Genomic DNA, 26,325 nt, shown 5'->3' with positions numbered 1-26,325 from the left:
CATGTATCCTTGGATGAATGTTAACTATTACAGGAGTGAGTCAGGGTTCAGCATCAATTCGGCCTTGGTTTCTGAGACTCAAATGCTGAGAATCTCCCTTCACAAAGCAACAGCTGGGCAAGCAAGTTTTTGTTCCCGCAGCATCCGTCACCTCTGAGCTTCTTCCAAGGCATGTGCCCAAAACCTCACCGTGAAAAGCTCACAATTCTTACTAGCTCCATCTTCAGGGCCGGTGAAGATCTCGGATGGGAGGCACCGGACTTGCAAAGAGGGTTGGTCACCCTGTGCTCACAGTCGTGTAGCATCGATTCCTACATTTCTGTTGCCCTTTCTTTGGATCCAGGAGGTCCCTCTCCGTTGCAGCCCTGATTTTGCATTTGGGGAAGGTCTGGAAAGAAAGGGGGTCTGCCTTCTTGGCAGTGGGTGGGGCGACGGTGCCGGGGGAGGTGGCTCGAGGGACAAGCAGAACGAGCTAAGCTTCCAGCAGTTGACCCTTTCTTTACACCTTCCTGGGAGTTTGCAGCCTGCGAGCGCCTAGTGACCTTCCGGGGGCTTGGTCCCCAGTCTCAGGACCTCCCCTCTGGGGCAGAGTTTCTCATTCCTGGCTCCTTGCCAGAATTTTCTGGGAAACTTAAAAAGATGCTGTGAAGTTCACCCCAGGTGGGGTGACTGGCATTCCTGGGACCAAGCCAGGTGCAGGGGTCTTATTTAAAGTGCGCCCTGGTGATTTTGGCTGCTGTGTCCCCATTTCTCCCACCTGGACACCAAGGCGTGGAGGGGCGGGGTTGGCAGGGGGCTCCCAGTGCATGACCTGACCCCTCTCTTCCCCCGCAGTGTACCACTGGGTGGAGATGCGGACCAAGATGCGCATCATGGGCTTCCGGGGCACGCTCATCAAGCCGCTGAACGAGGAGGCGGCCGCCGAGCTGGGCGCCGAGCTGCTGGGCGAGGCCACCATCTTCATCGTGGGCGGCGGCTGCCTGGTGCTGGAGTACTGGCGCCACCAGACGCACCAGCGTCACAAGGAAGAGGAGCAGCGCGCCGCCTGGGACGCGATGCAGGACGAGGTGGGCCGCCTGGCGCTGGCGCTGGAGGCCCTGCAGGCGCAGGTGCAGGCGGCGCCGCCGCGGGGCGCCCTGGAGGAGCTGCAGGCGCAGATGCAAGAGGTGCGCGCCCAGCTCTGCGCCCCGGACCCGCCGCCCGCGCCCCAGGCAGAGCCCACGTCCCGGGAAGTGTCCTCATCCAAGGAAAAGGAGCCTGCCGAAGCCTGAACTTAGACGTGGCCCTGTGTGCCCTGATGTGGCCTTCTCCCTGCGTTACCCTACCTGTGCTGGCCCAGTGGAAACCACCGGGATGTGGATGGAACTTGGATTAGGTCACCCCATACTGACCCGTGGTACCTTCCACTGCGACCAGCCCCCAGCAGGTGAAGCGTTCCAACATAGCCCCCTCCAGCCTCTAGCTCATTTGGTACAGTCCGCAGTGCTGTCTCTCCAGCCCACTCCAAACCACACAGACCTGTGGGGTCCCAGCCAGCAGGACACCATGCTCACTCCTCTGGCAGAAGAAAACATGGAACCGGACTTGAGCCAAATCAACCTATCAGCCCTCCATTTACTCATCAGTGTTACTTTTCCCTGGGACTCTCAGCCTTTACATCGGAATACCTCCTTCCCTTTGTCAGTTGGTACAGGCTGTCGTAAGGAAACGCAGTGTCTTTCAGTGAGCTGCTGCCTCTCCCACCTTCTAAGGTGGGCTTTCTCTGGGCATCACTCCTCTTATGAGGGGAAAAAAAAAGGGATCTTGGCTTGCAGTTGATCCATCAAATATTACACCTTTCACCGTAACCTGATCCGTGGTACCTTCCCCTGAGACACTCAAATGGAATATTCCAACAGAACCCCCCTCATCCTTCAGTCTACGGCACAACCCACTGGAATGGCTATGCGGGGTCTTCTGGTAATGCCCTACCAACCCTGCTTCTGGTGGAAAATTTGATCCTGTCTGTGGCTAGTCTGACCTGTCTTTCAGCCTCAGCCCCCTGTTAACCTGTCCTCAGTGTCCCTGGGCCTTTCCTGACGTGTCCTTTCCTACCGTCCCCACTGTCTTCTTCAGTGGCCTCTCTCAGGGGACTGCCGGCCGTGATCACAGCCCCCATGTTCCATCAAATCTATAGATCTCTGTGCTATTGCCTTCCTTCCCTGCGGCTCTGGACTGGTCCAACTGTCCCCCTCCTGCCTCCATAATCCCCTCTATCCCACTGGGCTAGGCCACCAGTTGGTCTTACCTTTGTTATTTAGTTTCCAGGGCTGCCATAACAAATGACCACAAACTCGGTGGCTTAAAACAACAGTTTATTCTTTCACAGTTCTGGAGGCCAGAGATCTGAAATCAAGGTGTTTGCAGGGTCACGCTCCCTCCACAGGCTCTAGGGGAGGATCCTTCCTTGCCTCTTCAGCTTCTGTTGGCCTCAGGCATTCCTTGGCTTGTGGCCCCCTATCTCCAGTCTCTGCCTCCATCTTCACCTGGCCTTCTTTTGCTCTCTGTCTCTTGTAAAGACTCCTGTCATTGGATTTAGGGCTTACCCTAAATCTAGGATTATTTCACTTCAAAATCCTTAACTGAATTACATCTACAAAGACCCTTTTTCCACATAAGCTCCCATAACTTTCCCTGGGTTAGGATGTGGACACATCTTTTGGTGGGCCACCATTCAACCCACTACACCTCCCCACCCCAGGAGTACGCTGGGACTCCTGCCAACCCCGTGGGACATTCAGGGAACCACAAGGGTGAGAGGAACAGTCCAGGAACCACCATTCATTACCTGGAGTCTCTTCCAGGACCCACCTCTGAAGCGGGAGGGGCCTGGGACCCACCAGTCTGCATTCTGTCTTTCAGACTGTAGATGTTTCCCAATTAAAAGAGCCATGGAGAGAGGAAGTCATCTGAAGGATGTGTCAGAGAATCATGATCTGATCTCCAAAATGAGTACAAGCCTCATTAAAATTAGGAGAGAAGCTGAGAGAGTTCTGATGGGGGTGAGTGGTAGAGCATCATCCAAGATGGGGAAACTGAGGCCCAGCGGAAGCAAAGGGACTTGCCCAGGGCCAACAAGCCAGTGAGGTGATGAAGTGGTAAGAGCAGAGGCAGGGAGGGAGATGGAGAAGGGAAGCAGGGTGCTTGAGGGCACTGGTACAGGGCGAGGAGGAAGACGAGAGGGAGGCGGATTACTGGGAGAGGGGCAAGAGACCTCTACACAGAGGCCAAAGGCACCCCAGGGGCAGCACTGAGAGTGGGGGGACACAGTCCTCTGTCAGAACAGCCCCAGATTACACCCAAGATCTTAGCATTTAATGAATGAGGTTAGATCCATTCCACCTGGGCCCGTTTCCCAGCAGCTCTAGGTGAAGTGGGAGGGGCCAGCTTTCTCTCCCTTCCTCCCTCACCTCACTTCCCCAGCGGAGTGAAAATACTCTGGACCCAAGACCTACCCAGATAGAAAACCAAGAAACCAGGGTTCTGAAACAACATCTTAATTCCTTCTAGAAGAGCCCCCTCTGATGTAGAGGGAGCTGAGGGAGGTGGGCCCCAGGTAGGGGTGTCTTTAAAATTGGAAGTGACTTGAGTGGGTTAAATGACGAGGGGAAGAAGGCAAGAGACAGAGCTACCACTGGATGATGGGGCGATTGATGGAGCCGGGTGGGCAGGCTTAGTGCCTGTTGCCATGGTTACCCCAGGGCAGTCCACTCTGGCACTGACACATCTCTGGAGCACAGGTTGCAGGAGGCCAGGCACTGTTTTACTGCCCTCCCCACATCATGTCAGTGTCAATGACCCATCTCGTCAGTAAGGTGTGGTCATTATCAAAATAGGTGGAGTTTACTGAGCTCTGGTTAGGTGCGGGGCACTGTTCTAAGTGCTTTACATAGTCCCCATAACATTTTCTTTGTTGCCTTGATGAGGAAACCGAGGCACAGAGAGGGAAAATCACCCACCCAAGGTCACACAGGCGGGGAAGAAGCAGAGGTGGGGTGTGAAGACGGGCAGTCTGGGTCAGAACCCGTAACCCCTGCGCCATCCTGACCCTGACGTCGTGCTGCTCTCACATCTCCGAGACTCACAACTCAGCCCTGACGTGTACTTACGTGTGGCGAGACCTCGTGGGATGCATCCGCTTCACCCACTGGGTGGGGGTGGGGTCAGCATGTGTGGAAGTGGAAAGAGTCCCCTCTCAAAATGCACAAGGCCACAGGATGCTTCATCGCTCTGGTTTCCTGCTAGCTAAAATTTTGTATACATTTGTGACTTGGGGAGAGGGGTTAGAATAAATTTGTAATCCAAATTGGTTGTCTTCAAGTTGATGCATTTTTTCCCCGTATTTAAAAAAAGCCCCGTTAACCTGAGAAAAAATATCCTTCGTTTATTCTTTCATTCAAGAAACTGTCACCGGGCTTCCTTGGTGGTGCAGTGGTTAAGAATCCGCCTGCCAATGCAGGGGACACAGGTTCGAGCCCTGGTCCAGGAAGATCCCACATGCCGCGGAGCAACTAAGCCCGTGCGCCACAACTACTGAGCCTGCGCTCTAGAGCCCGCGAGCCACAACTACTGAGCCCGTGTGCCACAACTACTGAAGCCCGCGTGCCTAGAGCCCGTGCTCCGCAACAAGAGAAGCCACCACAGTGAGAAGCCCGTGCACCGCAACGGAGAGTAGCCCCCGCTCGCCGCAACTAGAGAAAGCTTGCGCCCAGCAACGAAGACCCAACACAGCCAAAAATAAATAAATAAAATAAATAAATTTATAAAAAAAAAAAAGAAAGAAAAAAGAAGAAACTGTCACCGATGGGACTTCCCTGGTGGCGCGGTGGTTAGGACTCCACGCTCCCAATGCAGGGGGCCCGGGTTTGATCCCTGGTTGGGGAACTAGATCCCACATGCATGCCACAATTATGGAGCCGGCGAGCCTCAACTAAGGAGCCCACCTGCTGCAACTAAGACCCGGCGCAACCAAATAAATAAATAAATATTTTTTTTAAAAAACCAAAAAACTGTCTGACGTGCCCACCATGTTCTGTGCAGTGCTGGGGTCCCAGCCGTGACCGAGACCGCCCCAACCCTGCCCTCGTGGGGGCTCACAGTTCAGTGGGGGGACGGATGCACATACAGACATTTCTTTTCCAGTGTTACCTGCCCTGTGGTTATTTGGGAAGAAGGGACCAGGCTGAATCCCAACTCCTCCCCTCCTGAGGGACTCAGGGCTTTAGGGCATTAAAAAACAGAAACTCTTCAACACTGGCTCTCAAAAGCCTCATAGGATGTCCCAAGGGCTCTGCTTCTCCTATCCCCTGGCAGGCCCCATTGTCCCCTGTGCTGCTTTCCCTGTTGGGAAGGCCCTTGCCTGGGGAGAGCCACCCCAGGAGAAGATGGACTTCGTAAAGCCTCCATATGAGCCATTGGCCCATATGGTCATCTCTAAGCTGGCCACTGGTGCTGTGACTCCAGGCCGGGGTCCCCCAGCCCCAGTAGACAGAGGGAGAGAAGCACGTCCAAAGGAGAATCCAGAGGGCATCTTCCACCCGCTCGCTAGACAAATGTTGACCGAGCACCTGCTGTGTGCCTGGCCCCGTTCTAGTAGCTGGGAGGAACAAGACAAGGTCACCGCCACCACGGAGCCAACATCTAGTGCGGGGAAGCAGACAATAAAGAAAAAAAGAAAAATGATCCAGTGTCGGGGTGATGAGGGCTGAGAAGAAAGAGTTCGGGAGTGATAGGGATGGCTGATTTCGATCAGGTGCTCAGGGAGCAGGTGACACTGGAGAGGAGCTGCCAGAGAGTGTTGTTAGGATCTACAGAGGCCCCGAGGCAGGTGTGGGGATCAGCCTTTCCCTGGAACGGCGGGAGGATCTGCTATCAGAATTGAGCCGGGGTTAGCGGACCAAGGGCCTGGCGCTGCCTGTCTTTGGGAACAAAGATTTATTGGGACATAGCCACACCCATGTGTTTATGTATATTTTTTATGGCTTTTATATGCTTTTGCACGGCAATGACAGATTTGAGTCATTTGCGGTAAGTACCACATGGCCTTCAAAGATGCAAATATTTACTGTCAAGGCCTTTCCGTAAAGAGTTTACGGACCCTAGAACAGAGTAAGCAAGGGGAGAAGGATGGGCGAAGGGCTCAGGAGCACAAAGGCTGGCCCCCCTTTTGCCTCAGTTGGCACAGCTCTGGAGGGTCTTACCAGCTCCGATGCCCCATCGGGTGGCCTCTTGGCCCTCCCTGCCCGCTCCCGCTTCAGTCACTCCCCACCCACAGGAGCTACTCCCTGGAGACGCTGCTATAACCCTGCTGTTCGAAGATCTCAGAGTCTCCCCCTCAGTCTACGGCAGCAAGGCACCATGAGACGCATAGTTTATATAGTCTACCATATTCATATTTATATAATAATTCACAATTCACCCTATATACGTAGGATAAACGCTGTGTAATTCATGCATTATGTGACATAATGGAATATAATGCCACATATAATGGAATATAAAAAATTTTTTTGTGTAATGTGTCACATGACATTATATATGCCATGTTGTGTGTGATGTGTATATATATTTACCACTGGAATGAAAATTTCGCCAAATAACTACCTTTAATATGTGCAGTGCAGTTTGATATTTCCTGTTGTATCGCATTTCATGAAGAAAAACTACAGCTGTATATATATGTATCATATATACCTAATTATGTATCATAACCATATAAAATCTATTGTGTATATTATATAACACATGATAATATATATTAGCATCATATATATCATATATTAATATCATATATTACATATCTTGTTAGAACAAAAGTTTCGCTAAACAATAATTGCCCTTACCGTGTGCAGTGCACTCTGTTACTTTCTATTCACTTTTATTCTATTTCATAAAGAAAAGCATACACATATGTATGGATTATACAAACCTACATAAAGTGGACTGCCTTGGGCCACGGCAAAGACTTTGGCTTTTTTTTTTTTTTTTAATGTTTTGCTTATCTCTTTAAATTTTTTTTAAAAATTTATTTATTTATTTATGGCTGTGTTTGGGTCTTCGTTTCTGTGCGAGGGCTTTCTCCAGTTGTGGCAAGTGGGGGCCACTCTTCATCGCAGTGTGCGGGCCTCTCAGTATCGCGGCCTCTCTTGTTGCAGAGCACAGGCTCCAGACGCGCAGGCTCAGTAATTGTGGCCCATGGACCCAGCTGCTCCGCGGCATGTGGGATCTTCCCAGACCAGGGCTCGAACCCGTGTCCCCTGCATTGGCAGGTGGATTCTTAACCACTGCGCCACCAGGGAAGCCCCAAGACTTTGGCTTTTACTGTGGGGTGAGCGGGAGCCACGGGAGGTGCTCTGAGCAGAAGAGAGATGTGAGCTGGCTTAGTTTTAACAGGATCCCCAGACGCACTATGGGGGGGCAAAGGTGGAAGCCGCCTGCCCAGTGAAGAGGCAGCTGTGATTGTCCAAGCGGGAGGCGATAGTGGCTGGACCAGGCGGAGACAGTGGAGGTAGACAGAAGTGGGATTCTGGGCATATTAATATATCAAAGATGGAGCAGACAGGATTTACTGAGTGATGGGAGGTGGGGAGTCATTGATGGCTTCAAGGTTTTTGCTCTGTGTATGGACAAGGGACATACTGGTGCTGAGATGGTGAGGCTGCAGCAGAACCAGTGTGAGGAGATATGGACAGCCTTGCCCTTCCCTAGCCCCTGGTCGCCTCAGATTTGGGAGCCCTCTGGCAGGCTTTGGTTATTTGTTCTGAATTGCAGCCGGCGGGGGCTGGAAAGACAGTCCTGGCCTCTCTCCTCGCGCTGTGAAACTGACATTCTTTATCTCGCCGGCGCCTCCATCAGGGCACGCTACTGGAGTCCATCTGGGACGTCCTGGAGGAAAGAGGCAACTGGAGGTGGTGGGCTCGGACTTGGGACTCTGGTCTTAGGGCTCCCCTCACCCCCTGGAATGTCAGCGCCCAGACCAGGCTTCCCAGGGGCGCCTCCACCAAGTAAGGGCTGATATGGACCTGGGGGCTGGGGTACCGCGGGCTCTGTCACGTCCAAGATGCCTGCCTCACTCGGAGGCCACATCCTTGTGCCTTGATACTTATTATTTTTTGATAGTCTCTTCCTAGAGTTCAGCCATTCCAGAGAAACCAAAGTCCCCTCCCTGAAAGGAATCCTGTCTCTGGTTTGGGGGCAATGTTGGCAGAACCCTTTTGGGAGTGATCTGGCCATGCCACCTTTGTGGGCACGGACGCTGTCCCCCTCTTCCCTCTTGTGACAGTGAGCGATCTGCACACACCTCTCTGGCCAGCATGAGCGTTTCCTCAGGGAGATGCCAAGTGCTGAAAGAACCCCATACGTTACAAACATTTATAGTTAATATAATAATGCCCCCTAAAAGCTCTGCGAAGTGTCAGAGGAACTGTCAACACTTGCAATTATCAAACTTAAAAATTTTTCAACCCAAACAAGTGCACAGTGGAATTTCATTATTCTTTTAATTTGCATTTTCTTGTTTTACCTTTAGGCTGAGCATCTTTTTGGCCATTTATTGGACGTTTGTTCTGCTTTTGAAAAATGCCTGTTTTCATTGTCTGAAATTAATGTTCGTTTCTGGTGTGTTTTGTCCTACTGAAGTTTCTTTCATTTTTAAGTAACTGAATCTATGAGTCTTTTTTCTTTCAGGCACTTGTTTTTTCTGTCTTTATTTGAGAAGGGCTCCTCAACCCCAAGAATTTATATCTCCAACTCTCCCTTCTTCTAATATTTGTACTGACGTTTTCTTTGTGCTTGTCGTTCACTGAGCTTGTATTGCGTTGTGTTTTGGTTCCTAACGAGTATAAGGTTGGGATCTGCGTTCTTCAGTTTGCAAACGTATGGCTGGCTGACATCTCGAAGTGCATGGAGTGGCCCATCCTTTCCCTCCTCACCTGAGACTGTACAGCAGCGTTCACTATGTTCCCCGGACACAAGTACCTTTTTCTCAATCCTGTTCTGTCAACCGTTTGTCCGTCCTGCACCAACACCAGGTCTTTTGAATGCCAAGAGCTTGAAAATATTTTTTGGTCTCTTCAAGGCAACCTGCCAGTCTCGTTCTGATTTTCAAACTTATCTGAGTTATTCCTGTGCCTTTGCTCCTTGATATGCATTTTTGAAGATTAATAGACTTTACTTTTTGAGCAGTTTTAGGCTTATAGAAAAATGGAGCAGAAAATACAGAGAATTCCCACATATCCCCTCCCCCTATGGGCGCACATAGTTGCCCCTATTACTAACATCTTGCGTTAGTGTGTACATTTGTTACAATTGAGGAGCAAATATTGATATATTACTAAAGTCAGTAGTTTACATTAAGGTTCACTCTTGGTGTTGTATATTCCTCGGGTTTCGACAAATGTATAATGACATGTATCCACCATTATTATTATTATTTTTAAATTTTATTTATTTATTTTTGGCTGTGTTGGGTCTGTTGCTGCACGCAGGCTTTCTCTAGTTGCGGCGAGTGGGGTCTACTCTTCGTTGCAGTGCACGGACTTCTCATTGTGGTGGCTTCTCTTGTTACGGAGAACAGGCTCTAGGTGCGCGGGCTTCAGTGGTTGTGGCACGCAGGCTCAGTAGTTGTGGCTCGCGGGCTCTAGAGCGCAGGCTCAGTAGTTGTGGCTCACGGGCTTAGTTGCTCCGTGGCATGTGGGATCTTCCCGGACCAGGGCTCGAACCCGTGTCCCCTGCATTGGCAGGCGGATTCTTAACCACTGTGCCACCAGGGAAGTCCACCTGTCCCCTCCTGTCTTGAGGGCACTGCCCAAAGTCGTGCCCACCAGAAACAGAGGATAGGCACTCAGCTTCCTGAGAGCAGAGAAGGGCAGGCAAGAGTAGAGAGGGGGTCTGGGAGCAGAGGGAAGTATCACAGCCCCAGCGTTCCCCAGCTTTCCAGGGGAGCATGAGACCAGGACACCCAACACCAACCAATCACGTGCAGTTACCTCATGTGGTCTTGCAGTTTGGGAGCTAAGGTCCTGGGCTTGGTGAGTCACACTCAAAGCATCGGGTTGGTTCCAAGGCTTCTGTCTCCCTTCCCAAGTGTGACTCAGATGGCAACAGCCCCCGGGACGGCAGGTGGATGAGCTGCCCTGCAACGTGGAATACCGCATGTGACTGCGAGTTAGTGCACGATTCCCACAGGGCGGGTGGGACGCGTGCTCCTGGGAGAAGTTCACTTTTGGATCCACAGAGGTTCCAATTCCTAGGAAGGAGATTGCTCTTGTTCTTTCCTGTTCTGTAACATCTGTTCATAAAATGTAATCAACCAGTAGGAAAAGAAGAAAGTCCCACATTTCTAACCACTTAATAGTACGATTTGCTTTTCATCAAAACCAGATGAGAGTGTGTGCCCATCAATATCAGGCTTGTTCCATCAAGCACGTCTTTTGCATGAGAACACACCCAAATCTAATCACCAGTCTTCATTTTATTCTGTAAAATACAGAGAAGAGAAAACTTGACACCCAGGCCACCACCAGCCCAGGTTCAGAGACAGGGCTTCCCCTGATCTTGGAAGTGTCTGGGGGACCCTTGAGGGGGGCAGCAGGCCTCAGTGCGGTGCAGTGGCCCTCCGGTGATTTCCACCTGGTTGTGACTTCCAGCAACCAGGAGCTGAGCCTCTTTTCCACCCCCATGCCTGCCTGCATTTGGAGTCGGCCACTCTTGTGAGACACGCAGGAGACTTCCCATCACACACATGTGGGCATCTGGGACCTGGAGCGGGGGAGGGGCTCAGAGGAGGGCAGAACACAGGAGGGGCTGCCCCTGACATCACTCCTGGAACTGTGGGAAGGGACTTTGAAAGCCCCAGCCCCTCTCTGTGTGGATGAGAAGTTCTTGTGCATACCCTTCACCTGGTGACAGGGAGACTGGGCCCAGAGAGGGCAGGACCCTTGTTTGAGGTCACACAGTGGGAAGCTGGAACGCAGCTAAGTTAATGGCACAGACGCCCTGTCCGGTAGCAGACAAGCCCCTCCACGGAGGGCAGAGTTCCCGGGAAAGAAGGAGAGAGAAAAGGGTCTCTGTGACCCCCCAGAGCAGAAAGGGAAGCCGCCGGCGGGGCCAGGACCTACCTAGAGTTTTCTAGGTGTATGTCCTGCAGTCTTCAGCCTCTGACTTTTCCGGGTTCATGGGGATGACCATGAACTTCCCCCGGGTTTGGCAGCACCTCTGCGTGAGGCGGTGGAAAGGGTAGAAGTCTCTGCAGCAGCTCCACTTCCGGTGCTTGGGGTCCAGCGCCACAGTGCCACAGAGCCGCCACGGCTCCTTTCTCACCACCAGCACCTCACCTGGGGGCCAGACACGGCTCAGCGGGAGGGCCTGGGCGGAGCGCCTCTGCCTGAACCCTGCTCCCGTCCCTTATCCCCCTCGCATCCGTTCATTTTGTTTTTTTTCAGCTTGCAGGATCTTAGTTCCCCGACCAGGGATTGAACCCGGGACCTTGGCAGTGAAAGCTCGGAGTCCTAACCACCGGACTGCCAAGGAATTCCCTTTTCCCTTGTCTTTTGGGTTTTTTTTTTCTTAAATACCTTTATGAAGATAGAATTCACATATCATATAATTCACCCATTTAAAGCATATAATTCCGTGGGTTTTAGTATATTTACAGGGTTGTGCAATCAGCACCACAATCAATTTTGGAACATGTCCATCACCCTAAGAGGAAACCCCGTGTCCATTAGCACTTGCTCCCCATTTCCTCCGACCTCCCCACACCCCTCGGCCCTGGGCAGCCACCTGTCTACTTACTGTCTCTATAGACTTGCCTATTCCGGACACTGACCTCCCCATTTTCCATTTCCACCAGCAGTGTATAAGAGTTCTCGTTTCCCCACATCCTTGCCAACCCGTGTTATCTGACTCTCTGATTACCCCATTCCCTAGTGAGTGGGAAGTCGTATCTCCTTGTGGTTCTGATTTGCATTTCCCTGCGTCCATTCATCCTTTACCCAGCGCTGATGTCCAACGTCCCATTCGCCTCTGTCCCCAGAGCAGTCATGACCCCTCTCCTCTGGCTGCCTCCTTCTCATCCGCATTCTTCCTGGCCCAGGGGCGTGGGTTGGGTGCTGAGCTCTCCAGCCCTCAGTGGTCTCCTGCCCTTGTGCGCAGGGTTACCAATCGCTCACCTTGGGCGCCCCAGTCACAACCAAAGAAGTACACTTACCTGGTTCTAGGGCTGCAACTAATGTCGCTGATGTTGCTTAGGCAAGTAGAGAAGAGAAGACGCGCTCGGTCAGGGTTTCAGCCCCATTCTCCCCCTCACCTCAGGCAATTAACTTCACCCCTCTGAGCCACACTTTTCCCATCTCTAAAATGGGATTGTCTGCTTCATGGGTGTGTCACCCAGAGTGAAAGTGGCTGTCAGGTAGTGGGGTTGAAATAAGGGATAATAGAAATGCTTCGCCAGCTGGGCCTGTGGTAGGATGGGACTCTTTATTTATTTATTTTTGGCCGCGCCGCGTGGCTTGCGGGATCTTAATTCCCCAACCAGGAATCGAACCCCGACCCTCACATTTCTCCTCCCTCCCGGGAAGCCCTCCCTACCCCCCTGCACCCATATTCAGAGCAAGGGGCTGGCATGGGAGATCCACACAGACGACCCCAGAACCCGGGAGTGGGAAGTGGGTCAGAATTCCACACTCAGGTTGGCGTTTCAGCTGATCAGGAGCACGGAGGTGGAAGTTGAGCCCCTCGCTGCTGCCCAGCCACCCCAGAGGGGTCAGACCCGTGCTCACCTTTAGAGGGATGGGGCCATCGCTGCAGGAATGGGAACCGCAGGAAGAAGAGAGCTGCAGGGGAGAGAGACGTGAGGGTTGGGGAGCTGGGCCGGAGGAGGAGGATGGTGGGGAGAGGCCTGTACCTGAGAAGATAAGGAGCCCAGATCCCCCGCTGACACTGGTCCTGGGCCCTGGCCTGCGTCTGGAGGCCCCTGGTTGGCACATGTTACGGAGGCCAACAGCACCTGGGGAAGACAGCTTCTGTCTTCTGCCCTCTGCCCTGCAAAGTCAATCACCAATGAGCTCCAGATGCAAGGAACTCCCTTGGTAATAAAGAATATATGTAGACGTTACTACAATTCCTAACACAACCCTTCAAAGTCATTCATAAATTCCTAAAGGATGGGTGTATGTTTGTGATGCTGATGGGATGACTCAGACCGAGCCAGTCACCAGAAAGACCTAGATGTAAGGTATAGATATAGAGGGCTGTGATTTTGTTTTTATTTTATTGAAGTATAGCTAATTTACAGTGTTGTGTGTGTTTCAGGTGTACAGCAAAGTGCTTCAGTTATATATATATATATTTTTTTTTTTTTTCAGATTCTTTTCCATTATAGGTTATTACAAGATATTGAGTTTAGTTCCCTGTGCTATACAGTAGGTCCTTGTTGTTTACCTATTTTATATATATTAGTGTGTATGTGTGAATCCCAAACTCCTAATTTATCTCTGCCCCCTGCCCCCAGAGGGTTGTGATTTTATTTTATTTTATTTAAATAAATAAATTTATTAGTTGCGGTGTGTGGGGTTTTTAGTTGCAGCATGTGGACTTCTTAGTTGCAGCATACATGTGGGATCTAGTTCCCCGACCAGGGATCGAACCCGGGCCCCCATGTATTGGGAGTGCAGAGCCCTAGCCACTGGACCACCAGGGAAGTCCCAGGTTGTGATTTTAAACTAGCTATATTGGGAGCTCTGGAGATTGAGTTCAGTCACTTGGCCGAAGATTTCATCACTCTTGATGAAACTGAGTGCTTCCTGGGTGGCAACCTGAGTCCTGTTCTGATTGCTGTTCTGATACAGGGAGAGAGCAAAGGAAGCTCTGTGTTCCCTCCTAGACCTCACCCTCTGTACATCTTTTATAATAAAACTGTAATTCTAAGTATAACGTTTTCAGGGGGTTCTGTGAGTCATTCTAGCCAGTTATTGAATCTGAGAGAATTGTGAGCCCTGAATTTACAGCCAGTGAGTCAGAGGTGAACATGGCCTGGGAAGCCCACTTGTGGCTGATGTCTGGAGTATGGGCAGTCTCGTGGGACTGAGCCCTTACCTTGTGGGGTGTGCACTAACTCTGGGTGATTACCATCAGGACCGTATTGCAGTACACCCAGTAGGTGTTGACCAGTTGGGGGTGAAATAGAGCAGTAGCTAAACCAATTTCTCATTACAAAGTTACCTTTTCTTTTTAAACTGTGGCAAGACATACATAACATAAAATTCATCATTTTAACCATTTTTAAGTGTACAATTCAGTGGCATTAAGTCCATTAAGTGTATTCACAATGTTGTGCAACCATCACCATCTATTTCCAGAACTCTTTCATCATTCCAGACAGAAACTCTTTGGCTCTTAAATAACCAAATTATCTGCAAATAGGGGCCTTATTCCCCTCTTCAGAAAGTAATTACAGGGATAATAAATTACTGCTATTCTTTAACTCTTTGAAGGGGAGGAACAAGGGGTTCTTCCGGAGGGAAGTGAGACAGAAAAGGAAGGAAGTCTTTACAGGGTATGTTAGTGAACATGTTACTTCTGTAAGTACCTGGGGCTCAGTCTTGCAGGGACCCTCCAAGAGACAGTGAATAAGGTACCCCAGAGTTTGCCCCCTCACCCCTCCAGGTTTCCCATGAGTTTTGAGTTTTAAGCTTAGAAGATGGACACATCACACACCAAACAGTGGCCCCACTTCTACTTGACCTGGAAGGCAGCATCAGGACGCCTTGGTGATTGGATGGAAAGGACCTTCCCAAACAGCCATGCTAGGCAGAGGGGTGTCCTCAGGGACCATGGGCTAAATCTTTGTGCATTCCATCCTTAGCTTCTTAAGAATAATTCCTGGAAATGACGCCGCTGGATCTGATCATGCACATGTTTTGAATTTTCCTCTTTGATTTAACAAACAAGTCATCAGTGTTCATACGAGAAAACTTAAAAATCATAGACCACCACCAAACCCATCTCGCAGAAATAATCGGCTCCTACGTTTTGGAGTATTTTCCACACATACTATGTATTTGTTTGTTTGTTTGTTATTTATATTTCAGTTTTCCCCAATATTTTATTTGGAAAAATTCTCAAACCTACAGAACAATGGAAAGAAATACACAATCAACACCCAAGAGCCCTTACTGGATCCATCCCTTGTTCACACTGTGTCCTGTTTATGTCCTTCAAATATCTAGGTCTACATCTATACCCATGTTTATGTCTTCTATCATGCTGCTATAACCAAATACCATAGACTGGGTGGCTTAGACGACAGATATATATTTTCTCACATTCTGGAGGCTGGGAAGTCCAAGATCAAGGTGCTGGCAGATTCAGTTCCTGACGAGGACCCTTTTCCTGGCTTGCAGACGACCGCCTTCTCACTGTGTCCTCACAAGGCAAAGAGAGAGAGAGAGCCCTGGTGTCTCTTCCTCTTCTTATAAGGACACTAATCCCATCATGGGGTCCCTGCCCCCAAGACCTCATCTAAACCTAATTACCTCCCAAAGACCCCACTTTCAAACACCATCACATTGGGGGTAAGGGCTTTAACATATGGATTTGGGGGACACACAAACATTTTAGTCCATAACAGTTTACATCTATATCTTTGTCTCTATATATACACAGATTTTCTTGCTGAATCATTTGAAAGTAATTTGCAGATGCCATGGCACTTTGTCCTTAAATTTTTTTTTTTTTTTTTTTTTGGCCATGCTGTGTGGCTTGCGGGATCTTAGTTCCCCGACCAGGGATCGAACCTGAGCCCTCGGCAGTGAAAACGCCAAGTCCTAACCACTGGACTGCCAGGGAATTCCCCATCCTTCAAAACTGAAGCAAGTGTCTTCTAAGAATAAGGACCTTCTCCCACATAATCCACAAACCACTATACACTAAGAAAATGATTAATAATTTCATAATGTCATTTAAGAAACTGCTTCTTTTCAAATTTCTCCAACAATGTCAAAATGTCTTTTGTAGATTTTTTTTTCCCCTCCAATCCAGGATCCAATCATGATCCACAAATTATATTTTATAGTCACATCTCTTTAATCTTTAAAAATCTAAGACAGTTCCTTAGCTCTTTTGGATTTTTATGACTTTGGGTTTTTGGAACTTCCAGCTCAGTCGCCCTGTAGCAAATGAGCCACACTCTGGACCATAATTAGATTGAGAGTGAACATTTTCAGCAGGAAAACGATGTGTGTGGTGCTGTGTCTTTCCCTTGGCAACTCCATCAGGACACGATATCGGTGTGTCCCGTTTCTGATGATGCTGAGTTTGATCACTTGGTTCAGGTGATGACCACCAGGTCTGCCACTGGAAAAGTGCCCTTTGCCCTTTTGTAATTGGTCAGTAGTTTATTTATTCATTGATTGATTGATTCATTCATTCATTTATGTTTTTAGCAAATATTCCATGAATATCATCTCTGTGCCCAGTCCTGTGCTAGGCAGGGCTGTGCTGGGGACACAGTGGTGACCAAGACACTCTGGATCCTGCCTTCTCGGGACTCCCAGGTCATGAGGGAGACAGTCCATCCACAGGTAGTGACGACCCAGAGTGCGTGGACCTGGGATGGGGGAACCTGCATAAATCGTGATGGACCCAGCCTGGGGGGTCACGAAGGACTCCCAACAGGAGGAGGCATCTGAAAATTCAGGGTGGGTGTGGAGAGGAGTGAGTGTTGCAGGCAGAGGGAATAGCATATGCAAAGGCCCAGGGGTGGGAGAGAGCAGAGGGGTCTGGGCACTGAATGAACAGGTGGAAACTGCCAGAGCATCAGCCGTGGGGTAGATCCCATTGGGCCTTGTGGCCATTCTAAGGAGTCAGGACTTTTTCTGTGAGCAAGTAGAGACCACTGCAGTAGGGTTTTCGTAAGGAGAGGGCTGTGGCTTCGGTGCATTTTTATTTTCTGGGACCATCACTCCGTGGGGAGCGTGGATTGAGAGGACGAGGCTGAACAAGTGCAGGCTGGGGAGCTGCAGGGGGCGCCGAGGAGCAGAGACTGGGATTCATCAGATCCGGTGACTAATCAGGTGAGGGGGCAAGGATCCAAGATAACAGTGCTCAGGTCCCACGAGTATTGTGTCTGTGCGTGTGCACGTGTGTAATTACACTAAATGTTTATTTGTATTCTCAGTTTAAAGAACAAAACATTCTCTAAGGCTTATCATCAAAAGCCGCAATTCCCAGCCCCACGCTACCCACTCTGTACCCTTTCTCCTGCCACAAACTCTTTCAGTCCTTTTTCTCTGTTTCTAAGTAGGTGCTTCTCCTGCCCTATCTCGGATTTTTTTGTCAAAGCAGCTTTAAGTGAGGTATAAGCTTTAAGTGAGAGGTATAAGTGACACACAATACAATGCACGTATATAAAATGTATCATTTGATGGTTTAAATTTTTTTTTAATTTTATTCAAGTGCAGTTGATTTACAATATTTAAATATCTATTTTTTCTATATATAAAATACCTCTTTTATGTACAGTAGTGTGTGTTATTTGATGTTTTGACATACGTATGCACCCGTGAAACCACCACCACATTGAAGATAGTAGACACATCTCATCACTCCCCAGTCTCCTCAAGCCCCTCCCCCTGCCCCTCTCCCCTCTCCCCTCCCCCTGCCCCTCTCCCCTCTCCCCTCCCCCTGCCCCTCTCCCCTCTCCCCTCCCCCTGCCCCCCTCCCCTCTCCCCTCCCCCTGCCCCTCTCCCCTCTCCCCTCCCCCAAGCAACCACTGAGCAGCCTCCTCTGGCTGCAGATCACAAACGTCAGGTTGCACTCATAGAAAACAAACTATGGTTACCAAAGGGGAAAGGGGGGGAGGGATAAATTTGGAGTTTGGGATTAACAGATACCCACTACTATATATAAAATAGATAAACAGCAAGGTCCTACTGTATAGCACAGGGAACTGTATTCAGTATCTTGTAATAACCTATAATGGAAAAGAATCTGAAAAAGATACGTATGTATAACTGAATCACTTTGCTGTACACCTGAAACTATCACAACATTGTAAATCAACTATACTTCAATTAAAAAAATTAAAAATTTCAAGTTACAGGGCCCATGGAGGAAGCAGGATCCTTCCTCCACAGTTGTTTTTCTTTGGCTTCTTGCAGTGAGGGTAGCTCAGGGGGTGGCAGGAGACGAGGCTGCGGCTGAGGGTGCCCCTTGTGTGGAGTTCCGCAGTTTTGTTTTTTGTTTTTTAATTGGTGTAAAATTCACATAACATAGAATTAACCATTTTATAGTGAATAATTAAGTGGCATTTGTACATTCACCACATTGTACAACCATCACCTCCATCTAATTCCAAAACATTTTCATGACCCCCAAAATAAGAGTTGGTACTCATTAAGTGGCTACTCCCCATCCGCTCCCCCTCCAACACCTGGCCACCAGCAATCTGATTTCTATCTCTATGGATTTGCCTGTTCTGGACATTTCTTATCAATGGAATCATACAATATGTGAACTTTTGTGTCTGGCTTCTTTCAACTTAGCATCATGTTTTCGAGGTTCATCCATGTTGCAGCAGGTATTAGTACTCCATTTCTTTTTATGGCTGGATAATATCCATTGTACGGATAGACCACAGTTTGTTTCTCTGTACATCTGTCAATGAACATTTGGGTTGTTTCTCCTTTTGGCTGTTGTGAATAGTGCTGTGTGAAAATGGATGTAACTGGCAGTCATTTCTAGGCTTAGAGAATCTGTCTGGAGGGCAGTGGAGCATCTTGGAGGAGGGTGTGGGCTCTGACACTGAAATTCCTGGACTCAAGCCCTAGATCCACCTCATACTATTTGGATGAGCTGGAGTTCACCGTATGTCTTTGTGCTTGACAACAGAACTTCCTTTGTGGGATTATTACGACATCGAAACAGTTAATACATGTAAAACACTTAGGGAGGTGCCTAGCGCAGAGGAAATACTAGCAAAGCATTGAATTTTGTCATCATCAGTGAACACTCTGCAATGCCAGCAACAGAAACCATCCTGGGCCAACGGAAGCAGAAAAAGAATATATTGGAAGGATATATTGGAGACCAAGGCTAGGAAAATCAGCAGGAATCTTGGAGGTCTGTAGTTCAGGACACCAATGTTGTCACTAAGAGACCCAAAATGTGTAATGGCACCTAGAACAGGGGGTTATTTCTTGCTTGTATAGCAGTTCTTGTAGGGGAGTTATGTGGCAGGACAGCCCTCTTCCTCTGCTCAGTCATTCAAGGACCCAGGCTGATGCAGTCCCACCATCTTCAGCTTGTGCCTTTCAAGGTCACCCTGGGGGTCATGTCCACTCCAGCCAGAGGTCAGTAAAGAGCATGAAGGAGGAGAGCACAGGTTTTATGGACCAGGACTGGAAGTGGCACTCTATTCACTCCACCTCAATTCCCCTTGCCGGGACTTAATGCCCTGGCCACACCTAACCCCAAGGGGCACTGGGAAATGTAGTCCCTGGCTGGGCCAACACTTGGCAGCAAGGCGTCTACCCCAGGTTGCCATGAGCACGAGACACTGGTGGACTCCTGAGGTCAGAGGACTGCTAGCACCGTGGGTACCACCCCACATCCGCCCTTCACCTGCCATCCTCCCTCCTGCATGACTCCTAGGTACTCCTGGCGTCCTTGATACCTTACTCAAGATTTCAGGTCCAGGGACTTCCCTGGTGGCACAGTGGTTAAGAAGCTGCCTGCCAATGCAGAGGACACGGGTTCGAGCCCTGGTCCGGGAAGATCCCACATGCCGTGGAGCAACTAAGCCCTTGCGCCACAGCTACTGAGCCTACGCTCTAGAGCCCATGTGCCACAACTACTGAAGCCCACGCGCCTAGAGCCTGTGCTCCACAACAAGAGAAGCCACCGCAATGAGAAGCCCGCGCATTTGCACAGCAGCATTTGCCAATTTCAGCGGGAGAGACTCTACTTTTTTCTTGTTTGTTTGTTTAAACAGCTTTATTGAGGTATAATCTACGTGCCATAAAATTCACCTGTCTTGAGTGGACAGTTTATTTTTAGTAAATTTACGTAGTCGTGCAACTGTTACCACAGTCATTTTAGAACATTTCCATCACTGAAAAGATCCCTCAAGTCCATTAGCAGTCACTCCCCATTCTCCCCTCCCCCAGCCCCTGGCAAACACTAATCTGCTTTCTGTCTCTATGAATTTACCTATTCTGGACATTTCATATAAAAGAATCATACACTACGTGGCCTTCTGTGTCTGGCTTCCTTCACTGCGCATAATGTTTTCAAGATTCATCCCTGTCGTAACATGTATCAGTACTTTATTCCTTTTTATGTATTAATAATACTCCACTGTATAAATATACCAGATTTTGTTATCCATTCACAAATTGATGGACTTTGGGGTTGTTTCCACCTTTTGGCTGTTGTGAATAACGCTGATGTGGACATGTGTGCAACTGGCCGTTGTTTTGAATACAGTTATTCTACTGGGTGTGAAATGGAATCTCACTGTGGTTTTGATTGGTATTTCTCTGCTGACTTTTTTTTTTTTTTGGCTGGGCCATGTGGCTTGTGGGGATCTTAGTTCCCCGACCAAGGATTGAACCGGGGCCCCCTGCAGTGGAAGCACCGAGTCCTAACTACTGGACCGCCAGGGAATTCCCAGCTATTGTTGAGTTTTAAGAGCTCTTTATATGTTCTGGAACAAGTCCTTTATCAGATATATGATTTGCAAATATTTTCTCCTAGTCTGTGGCTTTCCTTCTCACTTTCTTAATCTTATAAAATTCCTTTTTATTTAATAACTTTTTTTGAGGTATGACTTACATGCAATAAACTGTACTTATTTTAAGGGTTCACGTTGATGGGTTTTATCACAGGTATTTGCCATGAAACCACCACCATAGTTAAAAATATTTCCTTCACCCCCCAAATTTCCTTGTGTTCCTTTGCAGTCCATCTCTCCATCTATACCTGACCTCAGGGAAGCACTGACCTGATTTCTATCACTGTGCATTCATCAAAATCCTTTTTTTTCCAAATGGCCAAAAAATATAATTGTTATTCTTTTTGAACTAATTTTTTACTTTTAATTGTGAAATATTGCAGACATAGAGAAAATACTATAACACCCATGTACCTACCACTTAGAATTAATAGATATTAACATTTTGCCCTACTTGCTTTGAGTTTTTTTCCCTTTTCTAGGGACTAAAGCTAAAAAGCCTCACCCCGTTCTCACTCGTTCCTCCTTCATCTGTCCTGAAGTTGCTGAGTATTATTCCATGTGAGACTTTATACTTTTCCTGAATATATATGTGTGTCCATAGTGCACGTTCTTGTTTTTATCACGCTGTTTGTATCTTTTGGACCTTGTATTTCTTCTCATTATGTTTGGGAGATTTTTCTGTGTTGAAATACATAAAGCTCATTCATTCTTTTAATTTTTTTCCTTTGTAAATCATGAGATTTATTAGTAGTGAAGTATTTCAGAAGTGTTGGTAAGTTGGCAAAAGCATGCCTGGGGATATAAGACACTGCTAGGGAAGGAAACATGAGTAATTTCACCATTTTTGCTTTGTTTTGTTTTAACTACTGTGCTTGGCAAGCATAGCTTCATTTGTAGATTGTGACATAAAATCCTCCTCAATTTCAGGCTGAGATTCCCTTTTGAGCCTTTACCTTTAAGAAACTGTCTAGATTTATGGAGGTAATTGACATATGGAATTTGAATACTTTTTAAAATTGTGGTTAAAATCATATAATAAAATTGTATTATAAAAGACTCTCTTAACTGCTCATCAAATTTTGTTTTTTAAACAAAAAGGAATGTGGGGAATTCCCTGGCCGTCCATTGGTTTAGCCTCCGCACTTCCACTGCAGGGGGCATGGGTTCGATCCCTGGTTGGGGAACTAAGATCCCGCAGGCCCTGCAGTGCAGCCAAAAAATATATATAAATTTTAAAATATTTAAAAATTTAAAAAAAAGAAAGGAATGTTCTGTCATCGTGTCTTTGAGTCCCTTTAACACAGGCCATAGTCGTGCCCGTCCCCCTCCCATTTTGAGTGGGGACCTGGACTTTCTCAGTCCTGGATTCTGAATCCATTTTGCCTTCTAACAGACCCTCAGGGAGAATAGAGAGTTCAAGGTTCCATCACGACCCTGCTTCCTGCACCCAGGCAGGAGCCTGGGGGACATCATAAGACTGGGGTTCCTTTTGGGAGGGGCCAGTGTAGTTTCCCAACAGGAAGAGGGTTAAATAGGCAGTCAAGACACCTTGAAGTTAGATGTCTCAGGCTCATCTGACAGGTGGCCAAGGCCAAGTCTGGCTGCCCATGGGCAACAGGGAGGAAACAGACTGACCAAGGGCATGGCACCGGACAGTGGCATTTCTCTGGGCCTCACCAGATGCTGCAAGTGAAACTCACTTGGAAGAGATCAGGAAGGTGGCTGGACAACTCTCGTTCATTTGGGTCATGAAAACTTTTTTTTTTTTTTTTTTTTTTTTTGGCTGCGTTGGGTCTTTGTTGCTGCGCGCGGGCTTTCTCTAGTTGCGGCGAGCAGGGGGTATTCTTTGTTGCAGTGCGTGGGCTTCTCGTGGTGGCTTCTTTTGTTGCAGAGCATGGGCTCTAGGGTGCAGGCTCAGTAGTTGTGGCGCTCGGGCTTAGTTCCTGCACGGCGTGTGGGATCTTCCCGGACCAGGGCTCGAACCCATGTGCCCTGCGTTGGCAGGCAGATGCTTAACCACTGCGCCACCAGGAAAGCCCTGGGTTATGAAAACTTTTAACTGGATTACAATATACCTAAAGCAAAGTGTACACATCCTAAGTGTATAGTTTGATAAACTCACAGAAAGAACAGGAAACAGAATATAACCAGCCCCCCAGAAACCCTACCATGCCCCCCTTCCAGTCACTATGCCCCCCAAGGGTAACCACCATCCTGACTTGTAACTCCGTGGATTGAGTTTGCCTCTTTGGGGACTTTATATAAATGGAATCACACAGCATGTATGCTTGTGTGGCCTCTTTCACTCAACATTGTCTGTGAGATTTATTCAGCTTTTTGTATGTCGTTGTGGTTCATTTGTTCTCATTGCTGTTGAATGTTTCACTGTGTGCATTCTGTTTTACCAATCCTTCTATGGGTGGGCATTTGGGTGGTCTAGAGTCTTTTATTCATAGCACTGAGGTGAACATGCAGGGACATGTCTTTCAGAGAACATGTGACAGGTTTCTGTGGGTGTCCACCCAGGAGCGGAATTGCTGGCTCATAGAGCATTGAATGCTAAATTTAGGAGTCGCTGCCAACCAGCTGCCAGAGTGGGTGTCCTCAATTACCTCCTCCGAGTCTGAGTGTGATACATCTTTGGCAGCACTTAGGATGTGTGGGTTTTTCATTTCAGCCATTCTGGTGTGTGTGTAGTGCTTTCTCTTTGTGATTTTACTTAATATTTTCCTGACATGTAATGGAGGTCAGCATCTTTTCACATGTCTAGTGGCCATTTAGATTTTATCCTCTTAGGTGATTCAAGTCCTTCTCTATTGGCTGGTCTGCCAATAGAAGTGGTTAACCTCTTAGTGGTTAGGATTCCAGGCTTTTGATGCTGTGGCCGGGGTTCAATCCCTGGTGTGGGAATTGAGATCCCACAAGCCGCGCCATGCAGCCCCCCCAAAAAATAGTCCTCCTATTCCTTTGAGGAATAGGAGAACTAAAGCTGGAGGTGGAAAGATGGACTTCTGTCTTGCAATTTACCCCCTTCCATGTAGTCTAAATGATCCCCCCCATGTGCATGTTATTCTTCTAACTTAAAGGAAGAAAACCTAATTAGGTCAGCCTGGTTGTTGTGGAGGATGGTTGGAAGGGGTCAAGTATAAATGTTTTCAGAAATTCATCCCTTAATGAGCCCAAGGAACCTTATTTTTCCCATTAATTCGTGTATCAGTGGATGAATATTATTACTGCAGTGAATCAGGTTTCAACATCAACTCTAGGCTTATGTTGCATTTACAAGTGATCACAATGCTGATAATCCTTGTTCACATGAGTAAGTGATTAGATAAGGAAGGAGTTGGCGTTAGAGCAGGCGCTCCAGCCCTGAGCTCCGTCCAAAGCCCCAAACCCCACAGTGGACACACGTCAGGACAGAGCGCAGCACCGTCGGCTCCACCTTCGGGGGGAGGGAAGGAGCCTGGCAGGTGGGTTGTGGGAGGGGCAGAAGGAGCAAGCTTTACACCCGCCCTGGACTTTGGACCGCTCCCACCCCTTCCTAGAGATGGCGGCCCCCACTCTGGACCTCCCCTCCAGGGCAGCAATTCTCATCCCCAGCCGATCACCAGAATCTTCTGGACGTTTTCAAAAGATGCCCTCAGGGCCACCCCTGGCCAGATAACTAACTGGGCATTCCGCGTGCGAGGCCCGGCGCGGGTCTTGGTTAAGGGGCCCATTCCCCGCTGGCGCCCGCTATTCTGGCTGCCGTGTCGCCATTGCTCCGACCCGGACACCGAGGCGTCGAGGGGCGGGGCTTGCATTCCCCAGCAAAGATCCCTGACCCCTGTCTTCCCCCGCAGTGTACCACTGGGCCGAGATGCGAGCCAAGATGCGCCTCATGGGCTTCAACGCTGAAGCCGTCAAGCCGCTGAACGAGGAGGCGGCCGCCGAGCTGGGCGCCGAGCTGCTGGGCGAGGCCACCGTCTTCGTCGTGACCTGCAGCTGCCTGGTGCTGGAGTACTGGCGCCACCAGGCGTATCAGCGTCGCAAGGAGGGGGAGCAGCGCGCCGCCTGGGTCACGATGCGGGACGAGGTGGACCGCCTGGCGCTGGCGCTGGAGGCCCTGCAGGCGCAGGTGCAGGCGGCGCCGCCGCGGGGCGCCCTGGAGGAGCTGCAGGCGCAGATGCAAGAGGTGCGCGCCCAGCTCTGCGCCCCGGACCCGCCGCCCGCGCCCCAGGCAGAGCCCACGCCCGAGGAGTAGGAGGCCGCAGGGCCCTGGTCTCAGACGTGACTGATGCTTGGGCTGCCATGTCTGTGCCCACTGTCCCTTCCTGAACCGGCCCAGCTAATACCACCAGGTCCCTTTAGGGGCAGAAGGGATCCTGGACTGGGGCTGATCCAACCAGGCTTCTGGTCACCTCCCTACTCACCTGTCCAGTGAGGGGTACCTTCCACTGGGACACCCCCATCCACCGGTGGAACGTTCCAGCCCGACCCCCACCCCCGCTCTCCCCCCCCCCCCCCCACCGCATCCACTGGTTTAGCACTTTGGAATGGAAAAGCAGTGTCTTCCACTGGACCCCGCCCACCCACCAATAGGAGGGCCAGCAGGGCACATGGACCATCTAATTTTGTCACTCACACCTCCAACTTACCTGAGGAGTGGTCCTTTCCCTGGGACCCTCGTCCATTACACCAGGACACCTCTTCCCACTTCTTCACTGGTACCGACATTGTAGTGAAAATATAGAAACCTCTGATGGACTTCCCCACCCCTTGACCTTCCATCTACCTCACTCTTTCAGGAGGGCAGGGAGTAGGATGGATCTTGGTGTGCATTAGCTCCAGTGAGTCACCCTGTGGCTCCTCTCGTCCACCACTGGTGCCTTGACTGGGGTCCTCCCCTCTTTAAGTGGATCATTCCAACAGATCCTCTCTCCACCCTTTCCTCCATCCAGATCTCTTCAGAGTACTCAGGGATTCCCCCTTACTTCTTGCCTTTGAACTGGACACCCAGTGTCCACCCCAGTCCTTCACGCAAAGGCTTCCTCCAGTGGGACCACCTGCCCCTCAGCCCTGAAGTTCACCACCTCCAACCAAATGGAATAATTCCACCAGGTAGTGTTAAGTGTTACCTACCTCGCCTACCCGCTGCCAACCCATTGAACCATTAAAGGGGATGTGTTATGAGCTCTGTTATTTCTGAATTCTATTTTTTTTAGACTGTAAATGTATAATTTAAGGAGCTCTGGGGGAATGTCATTTTGAGAATGTGTCTGAGAACCAGGATGTACATCTGCAAAATGGGTGGCAGGCTCACTAAAATTAGAAGCTGGGAGGGTTCTGGTGGGAAGGGGCCAGTGTCATCCTTTGAGCCCTTTCCCAGATGGGGAAACTGAGGCCCAGGGGAAGCAAAGGGTCTTGTCCAAGGGCACACGGTCAATGAGGGACTGCCCCTGGCTTTCTCTAGGGTGGTGAAGTGGTTGGGGCAGGGTGGAAAGGCGTGAGGAAGCTGCCTGGTGAGGGGCACAGAGAGGAAGGGAGGCAGGAAGGCCGAGAGGGGCCAGAGG

At 49.4% G+C, this 26,325-nt stretch overlaps 3 protein-coding genes across 7 annotated transcripts in view; 2 read left to right on the top strand and 1 right to left on the bottom strand.

The window, feature by feature from the left end:
* Window positions 1-4,345, top strand: part of OPA3 (outer mitochondrial membrane lipid metabolism regulator OPA3) — a 44,537-nt gene extending 40,192 nt beyond the window's left edge. For all 3 annotated transcript variants that reach the window (XM_082367687.1, XM_082367688.1, XM_082367689.1), the window contains exon 2: window positions 835-4,345. In XM_082367687.1, the coding sequence (XP_082223813.1) occupies window positions 835-1,271 (437 nt within the window). In that variant the 3' untranslated portion in view covers window positions 1,272-4,345. The remainder of the gene's footprint in view (window positions 1-834) is intronic.
* A 487-nt stretch (window positions 4,346-4,832) lies between these two features.
* LOC309616747 (uncharacterized protein) lies at window positions 4,833-13,247 on the bottom strand. Of its 3 annotated transcripts, none has more exons than XR_014237582.1 (4): window positions 12,248-12,808; window positions 11,157-11,372; window positions 10,026-10,172; window positions 4,833-8,381 (listed from the first exon to the last, which is right to left on the bottom strand). XR_014237582.1 is itself a non-coding variant. In XM_082367691.1 (4 exons), the coding sequence occupies exons 1-4, from the start codon at window positions 13,023-13,025 to the stop codon at window positions 11,167-11,169; spliced, it is 378 nt and encodes a 125-aa protein (XP_082223817.1). In that variant the 5' UTR covers window positions 13,026-13,247; the 3' UTR covers window positions 11,157-11,166. The 3 variants fall into 3 exon arrangements, 2 of the variants coding, with proteins under 2 accessions (XP_082223817.1, XP_082223818.1); XM_082367691.1 differs by lacking the exons at window positions 4,833-8,381; window positions 10,026-10,172 and adding exons at window positions 12,819-12,872; window positions 12,944-13,247 and having other exon boundaries at window positions 12,248-12,283; XM_082367692.1 differs by lacking the exons at window positions 4,833-8,381; window positions 10,026-10,172; window positions 12,248-12,808 and adding exons at window positions 12,819-12,872; window positions 12,944-13,246.
* Window positions 13,248-17,823: 4,576 nt separating this feature from the next.
* Window positions 17,824-25,954, top strand: LOC309616746 (optic atrophy 3 protein homolog). The gene is made up of 2 exons (XM_082367690.1): window positions 17,824-24,243; window positions 24,616-25,954. Exon 2 carries the CDS (start codon window positions 24,633-24,635, stop codon window positions 25,014-25,016), a length of 384 nt encoding a protein of 127 aa, XP_082223816.1. The 5' UTR covers window positions 17,824-24,243; window positions 24,616-24,632; the 3' UTR covers window positions 25,017-25,954.
* The last annotated feature ends 371 nt before the right edge of the window (window positions 25,955-26,325 follow it).

This window comes from Balaenoptera borealis (genome assembly GCF_965194805.1).
Source record: "Balaenoptera borealis genome assembly, chromosome: 19".
NCBI lineage: Eukaryota > Metazoa > Chordata > Mammalia > Artiodactyla > Balaenopteridae > Balaenoptera > Balaenoptera borealis.
Note: the sequence above shows the minus strand (reverse complement) of the source record. Positions and strands in the feature narration are given on the sequence as shown.